Source organism: Plasmodium chabaudi (genome assembly GCF_900002335.3).
Source record: "Plasmodium chabaudi chabaudi strain AS genome assembly, chromosome: 14".
NCBI lineage: Eukaryota > Apicomplexa > Aconoidasida > Haemosporida > Plasmodiidae > Plasmodium > Plasmodium chabaudi.
This window is the reverse complement of record NC_030114.2, coordinates 1-18,361: the sequence shown is the minus strand read 5'-3', so window position 1 is coordinate 18,361 and position 18,361 is coordinate 1. Positions and strand designations below refer to the sequence as shown.

The 18,361-nt window shown below is 22.2% G+C and overlaps 5 protein-coding genes across 5 annotated transcripts; 4 read left to right on the top strand and 1 right to left on the bottom strand.

Annotated features, from left to right (window-relative positions):
- Positions 1-1,761: 1,761 nt before the first annotated feature.
- On the top strand, positions 1,762-3,051 carry PCHAS_1400500 (haloacid dehalogenase-like hydrolase, putative; the record flags this gene model as incomplete). The annotated part of the gene is made up of 2 exons (XM_016799504.1): positions 1,762-1,833; positions 1,957-3,051. The coding sequence occupies 2 exons, from the start codon at positions 1,762-1,764 to the stop codon at positions 3,049-3,051; spliced, it is 1,167 nt and encodes a 388-aa protein (XP_016654785.1).
- Positions 3,052-6,690: 3,639 nt separating this feature from the next.
- PCHAS_1400400 (CIR protein) lies at positions 6,691-7,847 on the top strand (the record flags this gene model as incomplete). Its single annotated transcript, XM_016799503.1, has 3 exons — positions 6,691-6,705; positions 6,833-7,609; positions 7,713-7,847. The coding sequence occupies 3 exons, from the start codon at positions 6,691-6,693 to the stop codon at positions 7,845-7,847; spliced, it is 927 nt and encodes a 308-aa protein (XP_016654784.1).
- Positions 7,848-10,478: 2,631 nt separating this feature from the next.
- PCHAS_1400300 (CIR protein) lies at positions 10,479-11,607 on the top strand (the record flags this gene model as incomplete). The annotated part of the gene is made up of 3 exons (XM_016799502.1): positions 10,479-10,493; positions 10,619-11,428; positions 11,515-11,607. 3 exons carry the CDS (start codon positions 10,479-10,481, stop codon positions 11,605-11,607), a joined length of 918 nt encoding a protein of 305 aa, XP_016654783.1.
- A 2,188-nt stretch (positions 11,608-13,795) lies between these two features.
- Positions 13,796-15,004, top strand: PCHAS_1400200 (CIR protein; the record flags this gene model as incomplete). Its single annotated transcript, XM_016799501.1, has 3 exons — positions 13,796-13,828; positions 13,965-14,765; positions 14,870-15,004. The coding sequence occupies 3 exons, from the start codon at positions 13,796-13,798 to the stop codon at positions 15,002-15,004; spliced, it is 969 nt and encodes a 322-aa protein (XP_016654782.1).
- Positions 15,005-16,363: 1,359 nt separating this feature from the next.
- PCHAS_1400100 (erythrocyte membrane antigen 1) lies at positions 16,364-17,300 on the bottom strand (the record flags this gene model as incomplete). Its single annotated transcript, XM_016799500.1, has 2 exons — positions 16,364-17,062; positions 17,208-17,300. The coding sequence occupies 2 exons, from the start codon at positions 17,298-17,300 to the stop codon at positions 16,364-16,366; spliced, it is 792 nt and encodes a 263-aa protein (XP_016654781.1).
- Positions 17,301-18,361: the final 1,061 nt, after the last annotated feature.

Sequence of the window (18,361 nt, the reverse complement as noted above, 5' to 3'; positions counted from 1 at the left end):
AACAAGTTTTATTTTGGGGGTAAAAATATATAGCTTCGTTTTAAAAGACAATATAAAGTTCAAACAAAATAAATAAACGGTATTGCATTTATTAGTATAAATAATTCGGGTTTTAATATGTGGGAGCCAGGTTAAGGTTCATTTACCTATTTTTATAAAAAAAATATAGAATATATTTTCATATGAGGAATTTTCCTATGATAATTAATGTGATACATTTATGTTTTATTTAAATAGTATTTGTAAAAATAAAGGCAATACAATATTTACATACACAAATACTTTTAACGAATAAAATTAAATTTATTACAACGGTACATAAATTAATTCTATAGAAAATTCAAAAAATTAATAAATAATAGGACATCATCAAAAATTCCAAAGAAAAAAATAATAAGTTAATGATGGGGTTGAAACAATTACAATATAAAACACTAAAAAAAATGATATGTCTTTTTCTGTATGAAAATATAGGGAATTTAAACAATTGACACGGGTACTTTAAATATGGATTATGACAACTTTGAAAACGAATATAATGAAATTCTTTGGAGAGATAATTATAAGGAATTAAAATAGGATAAATTGCTTAAAATGACGCTAAAAATTATATTTAAACCGGAAGTATTTAATACAACATTTATTTGGGAAGTGTTTGCACATATGGTGCTGGAATACCAATTGGAATTTTAATTGGAATTTGTTTGAGTTTACAATTTTTGGAATTTTACAACTTATGAAAATAGACAGAAAATGAAAAATGAAATAACATAACCTTTGTTCATTATTATTATTTTTTAATTGTTAAATATTACATTTTATCGATAATTATAAAAATAAATATATTCATATTTTATGACTTCGGAATTATTGGATACTGTTTCATGGGTTTTATTTGGCCGTATTTTATAGAATTTTTGGCTTATGCTATTTTTAAATAATATTACATAAATCTAGTATATTGTTTATTTAAAAATAAAAAAGCACATATTATATATAAAAGAAGAACAAGGATTATATTAATGGTTGTAAATTTATCTTAATTTATTGTTTTTGTCATTAAAGATCAAATGATATTTAGTTACATAAATATATAATGTATTAATATGTTTTAAATGATAAATATATACCATGAATTAAAAAATATAGATGCTGTGCTTCTACAAGTTAGTTTCTATCACTATATCGAAAATATTATATATAGGATTATACTATAAAATAAAAAATGATATTTTGAAAAGTGTTGTTAAAATACTTTAAATAATGGAAAGTCTAATTATATAAAAAAAATATGGTAAAATTCAATTAAGAAAAAGGAAATAATTCAAATTACCAAAATAAATAGGCATATTGCATGTTTATTATGGATATATGTCGTAAATTAATTATATATTACAATTAAAAATAAATATATATTGTTGGATCGACAACATAAATTTTTTGGAAAAATATTTTTTTTTTTGAATATATAATATATATATTTTTAAAATATTAATTAAAAAAATAATAATTAAATTAATTACATTATTAAATATTTAACGACACTTTTTATGAAAATTTCATATATTTATAGCTTTATTACAAATTAATATAAATAAGCGATGCTATTATAATATAATAAATCGACATAATTAATACCAAATATCATAGGTACAAATATAATTAAATAAAACTAGTATGATATTTTATATATAAAGACAATTTTTTTTTTATTTTAAAAATTTTTTATGTTATTAAAAAAAATAAACGTATCTTGCAAAAATGAATCTCAAATTAATACAAATAAGTTTATCTCTTCTTTTAATATGCTTATGTGAAGCACATAGTAATGAGGTAAAATATTATATGTTAATTTTATAAATATGTGTTTATTGTGATAAAATTTATAATATGATGATGCTTTACATTATAAAATAAAATTTAACTTTAAATACATTCAAAATTTTGTATTTATAGAAAAATGATAATAATGGAACTAAGATTATAAAATCGAATCAATTGTTATATGCTCCCGAAATCAATGAAATAGGAGACGAATTATATGAAGATCATAGAGTTTATAAAGACCAACCAATTTATAAAGATCAACCAATTTATGAAGTGGAATCAAATTATGAAGACCAACCAGATTATGACGATCAACCAATTTATGAAGTGGAATCAAATTATGAAGACCAACCAGATTATGACGATCAATCACTTTATGAAGTGCCCCCAAATTATGAAATGCTCGTTGTAAGAGATAAAGATAGGAAGCCCGTGAATAAAAATGATTTAAAAAATAATATAAAAATCGCTTTCATCGATTTAGATGGAACATTATTAAATGATGAACGTAAAGCATCCAAATTAAATATCGAAAGTTTATCAAAGGCACAAAATAAAGGAATAAAAATAGTTTTTGCTACTGGCCGTCCAATGTTTTCAGCTAATGGTATAATAGGAGAAGATATTAAAAAAAATAATTTAAGTTTAATTCCAGGAATATATTTAAACGGCTGTGCCACTTATGGGCCTAATGGTGACAGAATAATTGATAATTATATCGATGAAAAATTAGTAATGGATATATACAATTTTTCAAAGGAAAAAAATTTCGTTAATCGTATTGATTTATATAGTTTAGAAAAAACACATAGGTTTGAAATTAATGAATATATTGATGAAGAAACATTAAAAAATATAAAAACATACAATATCGCAATTAGATTCGACGAACAAAACTTATCAAGTGCATTAAAAATTTATAAAGACAAATTTTCGGATCGAATTTCTGTAGGCAAAAAACATAAAACATGCATCGAATTGTTTCATCAGCATACAAATAAATTTGAAGGTGTAAAAGCATTATGCAAACATTTCGATATAAATTTAAATGATACATTAGCTATAGGAAATGGTGAAAATGATATAGAGATGCTACAAGGCGTAGAAACTTCAATATCAGTGCAGAATGCTCCTAGTAAAATAAAGGAATGCGCAAAATATGTAGCTCCATCAAACAATGATGATGCGATACATCATGCATTACGAACATTTTGTGGCATTTAAAATAAAAAACCGAAAGAGATAAGCATACATATATAATTCTACGAAATTCAAATAATAATTATTAAATGGATTGCTTACTCCTATTATTTGCATTATTTTTTTCAGTGTATAGTATGTATTATTATCAATACTGTTATTAAATTTTTTAATTAAATATTAATTTTGTTCTCCTTCTACATCTCTATGCAATAATATATGTTTTTGTTGTGTTTTAACATTTTCTGGCTTGTTTATTTTTTTTTTGTACTTTTTAGTAACCCTTATTGGTAGAGATGCAATTTTCTACTATACACATTGAAGTATGCTACCAAATTTGTGCATGCATGTAAGTTATAAGAAAGAATAAATATTATGTTAATTTTATTTGGTTCAGAGTTTAGGAAAATAGGACTGTATGCTTGTAGAAGAAAGGTTCTTAATTTTTTATTATGTAATAATAGTAATAATATTAGTATGTATTTGTTCTTCCACATTTTATGTAAATGTAATGTCGTATATATTTATATAATTTTTGTTCGCATTTTGGGTCAGAGTTCTGTACTATGGGATATTGTTTTGTTCTATGGAACTATGTTTTGGGTTATTATATTTTTATTAAATTGTTTATAATTTGATCATATTTATTTGTCTATAAATGTTGATTAAATATGTGTACAATCTCTGTATGTTTAATCCCGAAATGAAATCCAAATATGCAGCCCCAAATGGCCGTAACCATTAATATGAAAGGGATTACATAGCATATATTTCCATAAAGTATAATATATGTATAGCTTTAGATTATAATAAAATTCATTTTGAATATTCCTCTACATTACAATATATATTCAGATTACATATGTGTTTTAAACATATTACAAAATATAATAAATATTCATAAAATATAGATGCATGAAATATCGATCGAGATTCGACAATACAACATTACCTATAAAAGATGTTTTATGCATCTACCATTTTTAATAACACAATAAAAATTGAACAATATATACAATATTTTAAATTTTATAGTTTTGAGGCATAAATAAATTCAATTTTAAAATGGTTAAAAGATAAAATATAAGTATATTAATAAATTTTCATATCATATTTTGTTCTAATAATTATAACTAATATTAAAATATTTTTTATTATAAAAATTTCATATAATTAAATATAATATTAATTTTATCGAAAAAGCACATAATAATAAAATTTTTTTAACTAATAATATATATTAGGATATTACATATGCAAATTCTCAATTTTGGAATTTAAATATATTGTTATTACGAAATAATATATTTATAATTTATAATATTGTTGTTCTATAAATGGTGATTAAATATATGCTCCATCTCGTATGTTTAATCTTGAGATTATTCCTAAATATGCACCCCCCAAAGGGGAATGGCCATTAATATGAAAGGGTGTACTGAACATATTTTCATAAGCCATAATACTATATCTAATTCGTTCGTATATATTAAATTTGGCAATACTATAACTTCACATGTTACATTTTATTGGTAATTTTTGGATAACGATATATAAGAATCCTTATTATTTATTATATAAGTCTTGTTAATCAGGGGCGATATTGAATCATGAATAGCACATTATGTTTCTTTATTTGATGAAACATATTAGAAAAATTTATTATTTGTATCATATTTATTTTAATTTCAATTACAAAGTTCCCAAACAAAACTGTAATAACAAAACTGAATAGGCATCTATAGATTATAATAAAAACCATTTTGAATATTCCTCTATATTACAATATATATTCAGGTTAATATATGTGTTTGTAACATTAATTAAACAAACTACTAATATATAATAATAAAATATAGATTCATAAACAATCGATCGAGGTTCGACAATACAGCGTTATCTATAAAAGGCATATTATGCATCTAACATTTTTAATAACACAATAAAAATTGAACTAAATATACACTATTTTAAGTTTTATAATTTTGAGGTATAAATAAATTATATTTTAAAATGGTTAAAAGATAAAATATAAATATATTAATAAATTTTCATATCATATTTTGTTCTAATAATTTTCTAGTAATTAAAAATAGTATTATAGATAGAATTGCATTATTATTACATGTTTATACATATAAGCTAGTAATATATTCTATCAATAATATTGAAATATTTCATAATAAAGTTTTTAAAAAAAATATAAAAAGTGCCCCTTTATATCTCTTCATGCATTTCGATATAGAATGTTTTTTTATGCATATTCAGTAAAAAATTATATAAAAATATAATGTATTTTTTAACAGAGATATATAAATATATTTTTTATTGAATGAATGATAAATCAATGGATATAACAGTGCATTATAAAGGCATCAATGTTATATATTTTATTAAAGATACCAATTGGGATATGTGGTTTTATATTCTAAAAAACTTGATTGATGGGAAACAGTTAAAGATTCAATTTTATCAATTCCTTTTTATTATTGCACATTAGAGTGCATTATATTATTAGTGTTTGTAATTCATCATTTTTTAATCTAAAATAGCAATATTTTATCATATAATTAATAAAATATTAATTTTTTAATAAATTATCTGAATGTATACACATTGACAATTAGAAAATTAGAATACATAAGATAGAAATGAACAATACAAAGCATTTATCAAATAATTATATATTAAAAGAGAAAATATATCTTTTATCTCTCCCCTAACAAAGGGTGATATAACAGCCTAATTCCACTTAGTTTTCAATTATACTTTAAACTTGCATCAATAGTTATTTATGTGTTATAAACTAATATTTGCTAAGTATTATTTTAAAAACAATATGCATTCAAAGAATTAATTAAGATTATAAATAGCTCAACAAATACGGGTTTAGTGCTAATTGTCGTTTTAAATAGTGTAAAAGGTGCGTAAAATATATTATAAAATTACCAAATAAGATATATTTTTAAATTGGGTATATAGGAATAAAAATAAAGTTATTGGATTTATTAAAATTGGTTATGAGTTTATCTATATTAAATAAAATCAATATTAAAATTATGCATATTCAATTTATTTTGTAAATTCTATAACTTTAGAAAAAAATTATATTATATATTATAAGAAACAAGTATATAAATATTTAATCTATCTTATTAAATATTTATTTATATACTTTTAATGATTATAATAATAGGATATTTCTTAACTTTTTAGATTTATTCAGCACTTATGCTTTAGAAAATCTTCTACTAAAAAAGGATACTTTATAAGTTTTTTATGTTAAAACATGCGTATAAGGAAATATGGTTTACATTCATTATAAAAGTATATGCATTTTTATAATAAAACCATACCACATTTTAGTAAAAATAATATTTTTTGTATAAAATGCATCATATATGCATACAGGAAAAGTGTATATCCAACCTTATATTTAATGCAATATAGCCAATTATCATAAAAAGAAACATAACGCTTCTTTAGTAATAATATTATTTTGTTATTCTATACTAATTTAATTATTGAAAAAATTATAATACATTTAGCTACAGACAGTTGCCATATATAAGGATAAAGTATTTGTGTCACATATTTGGCGCAGTGTATATAAAACAGCATGATCCCACTCAATTTACAAATCAAAAATAAAATTTCATCACAATGACTGAAAATATGGTATATGCATTTTTTTTAATAAAAATTTTTTCCTTTACGTTTTTTGATATTTTATTATATATAAATATCATTAAACATTATTTTAATCATACACATTTATAATAATTGTTTTTAAATGTTTTATTAGTGTAGAGGATTCAAGACTATATGGGATGAGTTTCCCAATAGCGTGGGTAAAGATGGAGACAATCAATCAAACATTAATAATTATTGTGAAACATTATTCAATAAAAAAATTTATGATGATATCGATATAGTTAATGCTGTATCATTTTGGTTATTTGAACAAAACTTTGGGGGTGGTTCGTCGCTTACGAAAAATGTAAATAGTAATACCAATATTTTTCATTACATTATGATATGGCTAATTTATACGTTAAAACTAAAGAGTGATGACAAAACCGACAATGTAATGAAATTTTATGATACTTGTATAAATGGGGGTGATAATTATATTAATTCTATAAAAAATACTAATATTAATGCTTATAATATCTATAAGGATCCTATAAATAGTAAACTATTATCGATGAATAAGGGTATTAATGATATATCTAAATTTTATGATGCATTTAAATCATTATGTAACATGTATAATGGATTTAATCCAGACAGTCCAAATTGCACACAATGTTTGGATGATGCCAAAAAGTTTGCTGAAAAATATAAAATACTCCTTAATAATAATGATACTGATATTGAAGGCAGTCTATATTGTCAAATATTATCTATATTATCAACTGATTATTATAATTTTATAAGTCAATGCTATGAAAAAAAAGTAGGATGTGATAAATTCCCATCCCTTCCAGATTGTTCACGATGTTCGTCAACAAAAAATGCGCTAATTTCAATTACATTTATATTTGTTGCAATATCTATTTTCTTGGGATTTGCTTATAAGGTAAATAAAAAGGAATTTAAAAATATAATCTTTAAAATTTATTTTTGTAATTCTTATATGGGATTATCAAAAAATGTATATACGATTACCATTTTTATATTAGCATTCATTATTTGGATTTGGTAAACGATCTCAAAAACAATATTTAAGAGAAAAACGAAAAAAAATAAAGAGTAAAGAGTATAATTATATATTATTCGACGAGAGTGATTATTCCAGGAATAGTAATAATTATTGATATATGTTAAGGCTGACTATTTGGAAATAATCAATTTTTGACCATAATTTGGAACATAAATTTGGGGTTTATAAGAATATTTAAATAATGCAATCAATATAATATAAAGTTATATATGTATATTTATTATATATTTTATGTATGTTTTTATGTTGTGAATCAGGGTTAAAGTTGTGTTTGTGGAACCCATATTCGGGTTATAGTTAAGTGTTAAATTATGTTTAATTCTGTATAATTTGATAATATATTAGTTTAAATAATTGTTTTAAATATGTATAGGAAATAAATTATTAAAAATATGTATAAAATATTTTGTAGCTTTTAGCATTTATAATAAGTCTAAATATGTAAGAGAATAAATGGGGATGAAGATCACTATGAAAAGGACCGAATAAAGTAGCATACTTGATAAATTATATGATTTTCATTTCGTGTTAATATAAGTTAATGATAATTATGTGAAATATACTATGCATTTTTTGTATTTTATTGTTAAAACTGGATTAATCGTTTTATGGGGCAATTGATCAAATATCGGAATCGATATAGGCAGATGATTCCAAAGTGTTGATTGGGTTCTATAAGACAACGTTGATTTAAATAATTATAATATTTAATATGAGAAAATTGTGAAGAAGTAAGGGAAATATAAGAAAATAATTTACTATTGTTTAAGCCAAAGTGGAATTTAAAACAATTTTCTTCCTTAGTACCTCCTGAACTGTGTAATAAATGAAGAAAGTAATGGGGGTAAGAAAGAAGTTGATTTGAGGAGAAAATAGGACTATTATGCATATACAAAAACATTCAGGATAATTTTGTTCCATTTATTAATTTATTTATTTATATTTTTTTTGTTTTATAAAAGAAAAGACGATTTTTTGAAATGATAAATTTAATTAATAACTTTTATTTTGAGGTTCAAATTCCATGAACCCGATTTTAAAATTCAATATAAGTATTAAAAATGATAAATAAGTGAATTTATTTATTGCTATTATTATATGTAAATAAACTCATAAGTATAATTAAAAAATATATTTATATAATTATAATACGAAATTATATATTATAATCTGTATAAATATGATGTTGTTGGAATGGTTCACTTAATTTTCAATTATAAATTTATTTATATACTTTTAAGAATAAAAATATTATAACATAATGAATGGATAAAAATGTATTTGTTATAAATCATTTATTATTGAAAAATTAATAATAATATTTTAAAAAAATATAAACAATGCCCCACTAAATATATATTATATGCTACATACAATTGTTTCTATATAAATTCAGTATAAAAGTATAATGGTATTTTCAAACAGAGATATATAAATATATGGTTTATTGAATGAATAATAAATCAGTGAGATATATTGGTGCATTATAAAGGTGCTAACGTTACATATTTTGCTAAAGATATTTTGGTATATGTGATTTTATATTTTAAAAAGCTGGATATTGAAGAAAGGGTTAAAGACTCAATTAAAATTAAATGTCTTTTTATTATTCCATATTGCGCCTATTATATTATCATTGTTTAGTAAATAATCTTTAATCACAAACAACATTGTTTTATCATATAATTTTAATAAATTATTTGAATGCATATACATTGATAACTATAGAAGTATATTATATAAGATAAATGAACAATGGAGAGTATTTAACGAATATTTATCTAAATTTACGTATTAAGAGCAAATATATATTATTTTTTTCCTTTTAAATGGGAATATAACAACTTAATTGCACATTTTTTTATATTATGCTTTATAATTTGCATCAATACTTATTTATGTGATATACATTTAATACTAAGAGAAAGCCATAATAAATACGGGTTCAGTGCTAATTGTTATTTTAAACTGTAGAAAAGATGCTCAAAATATATTATAAAATAACCCAACACAATATATTTTTAAATTGATGTACATAGGAATAAGCATAAAGTTATCGCACTCATTAAGATGGATTATGAATTTATCTGTATTAAATAAAAATAATATAAATTTATGTAATTTTCATATAAAATGGAGCATGTAACTTAATTTGAAAATACTATAATTTTAGAAAAAACTATGTTACATATTATAAGAAACAAGTATATAAATATTTAACCTATCTTATTAAATGACTATTTATATACTTTAAGGATCATAGTAATAATGAATTTCTTAATTGTTTCGATTTTTGCAGCATTTAAGTTTTATAAAAGGTTTTACTAAAAAAGGATATGCTACAAATTATATTTGTTCAAAAATAAATAAAGGAATCACTAAATTCTTTATAAAATGTGTCTATTTTTATAATAAAGTTATAACAAGTGTTAGTAAGAATAACGCTTTTTATATAAAATTAACTATATATATATTTAATCAAAAGCGTATTAAGCACCATATATTTAAGGTAATTTAATTACATAAGCAAAAATGTAACGTTTCTTTAGTAATAACATTATTTTATTATTCTATACTAATTTAATTATTGGAAAATTATAATATATTTAACTACAGACAGTTGTTATATATAGGGTTAAAGTATTTGTGTCAGACATTTGGTGCACTGTATATAAAGCAGCATGATTCTACTCAATTTACAAATCAAAATTAAAATTCTATCACAATGAATGAAAATATGGTATACGCATTTTTATAATAAAACTGCTTTCCTTTACGTTTTTTGATATTGTATTATATATATATATCATTAAATCTTATTTTAATAATCCACATTTCTGATAACTGCTTTAATTGTTTTTTTAGTGTCGAATTTTAGAGGGTGTATGGGGGGATTTCCCAGATACATTGGATGGTGCTGGAAACTATCAATTTAAAAATGACGAAATAAATGCAACTTATTGTAAAGATAATATTGAAAATTGTAAGACTGATCTCGATAAAATTAATGTTGGATGTTTCGTTTTGTTTGAGATATTTTTTAAGGATTCTGATTCGCTTATGGAAAATGCAAAAAATAATATCAATATTGCTGGATACATTTTGGCATGGTTAAGTTATATATTAACCAGAAAGACAAATGACGGAATCAATAACTTAAATGATTTTTATAATATGTATATAAAGGATAAAGAGAAATATACTGCGAAAATAAATGGTGTCACTGGATATACAAGTTATCAGAATCTTATTGATAAATATAAGGAATTGATGACTATTGATATTCAAGATATGTCTAAATTGTATCCTCCATTAAAATCATTATGTGACTTGTATAATGGATGCATTATATGCCAGTCAGATTGCCAAAATTGCTTAGAAAAGGCCAACGATTTTGCTAAAAAATATAATGAACTTAATGAAAATTCTGATAATAATCAAAGCAATTCATATAAAAATGTATTGTATAGTTTATCAACTGATTATAATAATTTAAAAAAGTATCGTTCTGAAGTTTGCGGCAGTTGCTACGATGCTTCCTTTCCCGATATAGAAGCGCCGCAAGGTTCTTTCCAAATTTTCGAAGCTACACCATCAAGTTCGTCGATAGCAAGCAAATTAATTCCAGCTTTATTGGTATTTGCAATACCAGTTTTCTTAGGAGTTTCTTATAAGGTAAATAATAAGGAATTTAAAAATAATTTCATTAAATATATTCAAACTTTAATAAACATCATATGCTTCTTAACATTTTACATTAGTATTCGTTATTTGGATTCGATAAACGATTTCAAAGACAATATTTAAGAGAAAAACTAAAAAAAATAAAGAAGAAAATGAATCGTTATATATGATTCGAAGAGAGTGATTATTCCAGGAGAAGTAATAATTATTGATATATGTCAAGAAGCTGTCTATTGGAAATACATAATTTTGTGGTCTATAAGAATATTTAAATAATATAATAAATCAAACATAAAATATATATGTATAGCTATTGTATTTTTGCATATTTTTTGTATTACTTTTATATGGTTTTATGCTGTGAATCAGGGTTGATGTTGTGTTTGTGGAACCCATATTCGGGTTAGGTTTAAGTGCTATAATGAATTTAATTTTGCATAATTTGATAACGTTTATTAGTTTAAAGAGTTGTTTTAAATATATATAAGAAATAAATTATTAAAAACAAATGTAGGACAAGTTATAGTGATTGAATTTCGTATTAATATAACTTAATAATAAATGTGGTAAACCATGTATTTTTTGTATTTATTGCTAATTTGATATTAATGGTTATGGGGCAATCGATCAAATGTCGGAATCGATACAGACAGATGATCCCAAAATGTCGATTTGTTATAGAATAGACGTTGTTTTAAATAATTATAATATTTAATATAGGAATATGGGTGATAATAGTGGAACATGCAAGAAAATAATTTATGATTATTTCATCTGAAAGGACTTTTAAAACGGTGTCCTTCCCCAATGCCACTTGAATCGTATGATAAATGGAGATAAGAAAGTTGTTGGGTTGAGGAGAAAATGGGATTATTAAATATATACAAGCACATGCAGGATATTCTTGTACCATTTATTAATTGATTTTTTTGTTTATAAAAGAAAACAATTATTTATATGATAAATTTAATTAATGACTTTCATTTTGAGGTTCAGGTTCTATGAACCTGATTTTAAAACTCTATATAAGTATTAAAAATAATAAATGAGTAAATTTATTTATTATTATAGGTAAATAAACTCACAAGTATAGTTAAAAAATATATTTATATAATTATAATACGAAATTATATATTATTATTGAAAAAGTTAATAATAATATTTAAAAAAAATGACCCTATAAACCCCTGTTATATGTTGCATACAATTGTTTTCTATAAATATTCAATAAAAAATTATAAAACTATATTAGTATTTTCTAACATAGATATATAAATATTTGTTTTATTGAATGAGTATTAATCAATGACATATAATAGTGCATTATAAAGGTACCAACGTTACATATTTTGTCAAAGATACCATTTGGGATACACGGTTTTATATTCTAAAAAACTGGATCGATGAGAAAGGGTTAAAGATTCAATTCATGCTAAATGTCTTTTATTATTCCATATTAACGCATATTAAATTATTAGTATTTAGTGAATCATCGTTTTTTTTATATGAAATAGCATTGTTTTATCATATAATCAATAAATATAAAATTATTAATAAATTATTTGAATACATATACATTGATAGCCATAACAATAGAATATATAAGATAAAATGAACGATGAAGACAATTTAACGAGTATTTATTTAAATTTATGTGTTAAAAGAGCAAATATATTTTATTTATCTCCTCTTAAAGCGCAATATAACAACCTAATTACAATAGTTTTCTATTATGGTTTAAAAATTGTATCAATACTTATTTATGTGTTACATATTTAATATTTATTATATATTATTTAAAAAATAATCTAACTTTAAAGAATTATTTAAGCTTAAAATGGCCCAATAATACAGTTTCAGTGCTAATTGTTATTTTAAACCATAGGAAAGATGCTCAAAATATATTATAAAATAACCCAATAAGGTATATTTCTAAATTGAAGCATATAGAAATAAAAATCAAGTTGACGCACTTATTAAAATGAATTATGAATTTATCTATGTTAAACAAATAATATAAATTTATCTAATTTGAATAGAAAATTGAGTATGTAACTTAATTTAAAAATACTATAATTTTAGAAACAAGTATATAAAACTGTAATATATCGTATTAAATAACTATTTTTATATTATTAAGCACTATAGTAATAATAGCATTTTTTGTATAAACACATCATATATACATATGGCAAAAGTATATTAAGCAACTCTCCATTTAAGGTAATTTAGATAATTGCCATAAAATAAGTATACCATGTTTAACGAAATATAATTGGTATGCAATGAGCTTAAATAGATACAACAAATATTTACGTAATATATATAAATATTATTATCCCTCATAATCTCCAAATTATGGAAAATTCAAGTTATGATATTGGGGATGTGGTATACAATTTTTTAAATAAAATATTATATTCGCATGTGTTTTATATGTTGTATTCTCATAAATTATATTTATTTTCATTTGATTAGCATTTATATTAATATGTTTTTTTGTTTAATTCATAAAATATATTTGTAGTATAGAGACATTTATGCGATCGAGGACTATTTTTATGTGATGGATGATGGTGAATTTAGAGTTGATAGACAACACGAATCAATCCTCAAATATTGTAATTACAAGAATACCTCAGGAACTTATAAATGTAATGATTATATTGAAATGACTAGTTGTAGTGTTATTTATTTGCTAAAAACGTTAAAGGACAACTATAAATTAGAAGATGATAAACTTGCCGAATACGTTATTTTATGGTTAAGTTATAAACTAAATCGACATTCAAAATGTAGTGCCACCAATTTAAACGAATTTTATACTAATCATATAAAAACAAATAAGTGTTATAATGAGAAAATAAAAGATGGTGATACTACGACTTATAAGGATATTATAGATAAAAAAAAAGATTTGATGGATATTAAAGAAATATCTAAATTTAGTAGTCTATTTAGTATATTATCTTATTTGTATTATTTATTTCATGGTGAATGTTTGGATTGCGAAAAAATTTGGAAATTAGCTAAAAATTTTGCTGATATACTTGAAGAACTTAATGAAGATTCTAATATTAAAGAAAAGAGTCTACATACTCAAATATTGTCTACATTATTAGATGATTATAACAATTTAATAAATAAATATGGTAATAAATGCAGCATTTTTCAATCTTTTCCAGAATTAACCCCCAAAAATAAACATGTAGAAAGTTCTTTACAAACTTCTGAAGGTGCATCATCAAGTTCATCGATGTTAAACACAGTAATTCCAGTTTTATCGACATTTTCTGTAATATCATTTTTCTTGGGAGTTGCTTATAAGGTAAATAATAAGTAATTAAAAACTATAATATTTAAATTATATTTTGTGATCCCTTATATGGGTTTATCAAAAAATATATAATAATTTTCCCATTTTTATATTAGTATTCATTATTTGGATTTGGTAAACGATCTCAAAAACAATATTTAAGAGAAAAACGAAAAAAAATAAAGAGGAAAGAGTATAATTATATATTATTCGACGAGAGTGATTATTCCAGGAATAGTAATAATTATTGATATATGTTAAGAATATGTCTATTTGGAAATAAGTCATTTTTGACCATAATTTTGGATCATAATTTTTGTGTCGATAAGAATATTTAAATAATATAATCAATAAAATATAAAGCTATATGTGTAAATTATTGCACTCCTGCATAATTTTGCATGTTTTTTGTATAATTTTTATATGATTTTATGTAATGGATCAGGGTTAAAGTTGTGTTTATGGAACCCATATATGGGTTAGGATTATGTACCACATTACATATAATTTTGCATACTTTTTAATAATTTGATAACTTTTATTAGTTTAAAGAATTGATTTAAATATGTATAGGAAAAATTATAATAATTGGGTTTCGTATTAATATAACTTAATGGTAAATGTATTGAACTATAATATTTATTTTTTGTATTTACTGTTAATTTGCTGTTAGTGGTTAATGAGGCAATCGATCAAATGCCGGGATCGATATAGAAAGATGATTCCAAAGTATCGATTTGCTTATAGAAGCGACGTGACTTAAATTATTACAAAATTTATCATGAGAAAATGGGTGAAAAGAAGGAAGTTTACAATAAAATAATATATTATGATTTCCTCCCCCAATATCACCTGAACCATATGATAAATGAAGAAAGTAATGGAGATAATAAAGAAGTTGCTGAGTTGAGGAGAAAATAGGATTATTATATACATAAAATGTTATCGAGGTCGATTATGTACATTTATTAATTTATTTTTTGGATTTTTTTTGTTAATAAAATAAAAGATGATTATTTATACGACAAATTTAATTAATGCCTTTTATTTTGGGACCAAACTATTAGCTATACAGATTCCTATATTCATAATTCGATTCTTCATAGCTAAATTGGGATAGTAATTCTATAAAATTGTGTGATAAGACATAATAACTAAATTAAATTACTACTATTACATGTTTTATTTTTTATAATTTAAAAAAATAACTTATAAATTCATGATAAATTTAATGTAATATTTTACATGAGAATCACACTAAATATTTATATCATTCAAATGTAATTAAAAATTATGATAAAATTTAAGCATATTAAAAAAATGGTATGCACAAAAACAAATCTTACTAAAATAATTTATATGAATATGTTTAGCATGAATATAAAAAAATGCCTTTTAAAAGTTAAAAAAGGCAAAAAAATATATATAATTTTAATTAATTAAAAAAGTATATAACTTGAAACATTTGCAAGCACATAGTCATTTCTTCTTATTATTATTATTCTACAAAAAAATATATTATATATAATATCTTCGCTTTTGCTCATTGTGATTTTTCAATAATTATTTTTAGGGCTATATCACTTTATATTTCCTTTATGCATCATTTATTAATTCCAGCATTTTATTTTATTCTTCGGTTTCGTTTTCATTTTCATTTTATCCATCTTCTTCATTTCCGTTTTCCCCATTTCCTCTTTATCCATCTTCCAGGCACGATACAACTTCCTTATTTTCTCTTTAAATTCTTTATCATGTTCTCTATCTTTGGGAAATAATAGAGCTATCAATTTTGCTTCAAATTCATCTTCGTCTTCACTTTTATTTTCATTTTCTTTATCTAGTTCTTCTTTATCTTCATGTAGTATATTTGATCCTTTTTCATGTATTGTACTTAATTCTTGTTTTTCAGGCATATTATATACTGGAGGGGGTGTTTCACTTTGTTTATGGGCGTTCTTTTGGTTGCGTTGATAATATTCCCTAAGAGGTATATAATTAACCTTAATCATATCTTCATAATCTTCTTCATATGGTCTAATATACAATCCTGGTAAACTGGAATCGTTTTCTCTTCTTAAAAACCTGGTCACTTTATCAGCAATAGTACCATCGATTTCGGAGATAATGGGTTGATCTAATTCACTCATATTTTCTTTGTAAACTTCTAACATTATTGGATCGAATTCATCTATAAATTTGAGATTTGGAAGCTTAGGGTCAAATACTTCCTTGCCTTTAACATTATCTTTAACTGGTTCAGCTATCATCGTATGGATTTTCTTTGGTTTTTTCCCTAATAATTCAAACTAAAAAAAATACCAATATAAAAAATATATCAGATATTTTTATGTTAATTTATTATTATATTTGTATACAAAACTAATTAAAGCAATTAATATATACATATTTATATATAATATGATGTATTTTTATGGTTTTTTCTTATATTACGCAACCGGTTGTGGATTTTGAATTCGAACTGTTTCGTGCTAAAACAATACTAAATATTATTGAGGAAATTAGGCCTAATGATATTATCTTCATCTTTAGTAGTGATTATTTGCAATTATATATAGGTAAAGATTATTTTGTATCATTGATAACTTAAATATAAGATTGTAAGATTCTATTATATAGATATTTACTTCAAATGCAATAACTTACATACCAATAAGAAAATAAAGAACAATATATATATTTATTAATTTGAAGTTAACATTAATATTACAATATAGCATATATATATTTAAACAAAAATTTTAAGAGAATTAAAAAGCGGTAAAAGTTTAAAAATATATATTATATAACATTAAAAAAAAGTAAAAAATAAATATAATTATTACATAAAAATAATGTTTAATTATTATGTTTTAATATTTAAACAAGACTAATTCTATTAAATATTAATTATAGTTTTATAAAATGTTTTTTATAATTAAAAAAATATTTATTTTTATTACTTTATATAAATTAATTTAATTACTTAAAAATTAAATGAAAATATAAAAAACGGTTTCTATTATATTTTAAGAAAAAATACAACTATATAGACTATTTGTGCCTTTTTTTACATGGGGAGTTTACGGTTATATTAAATTATATATATATATATCATAATATGTTCATTTTAACCGTTTTAAATATAATATATATATCAACCATAAATCTTATAATTGATTGATTATAATTTAATATTATATCTTTATGGCAAATAAATAAAAGCTTTCGAGACAATTCCGATTAATATAAATTACAATTTTAACAATATAAAATAATGAAATAAAAAAAATGTGAAATTTATATGGAAATGAAATAATTTATTTTAATATATTTTTTCATTAATATATGATTTTTTAGACATTATGAAAAATGCTTTTATAAATTTTTATTGTGTTATAGATAATGTTGATATGTGAATTTGATTTATATATGGTTCATGGTTTTGGTTTTAGGGTTTTGGTTTTAGGGTTTTGGTTTTAGGGTTTAGGGTTTAGGGTTTAGGGTTCAGGGTTCAGGGTTTAGGGTTTAGGGTTCAGGGTTCATGGTTTAGGGTTCAGGGTTCAGGGTTTAGGGTTTAGGGTTCAGGGTTTAGGGTTTAGGTTTAG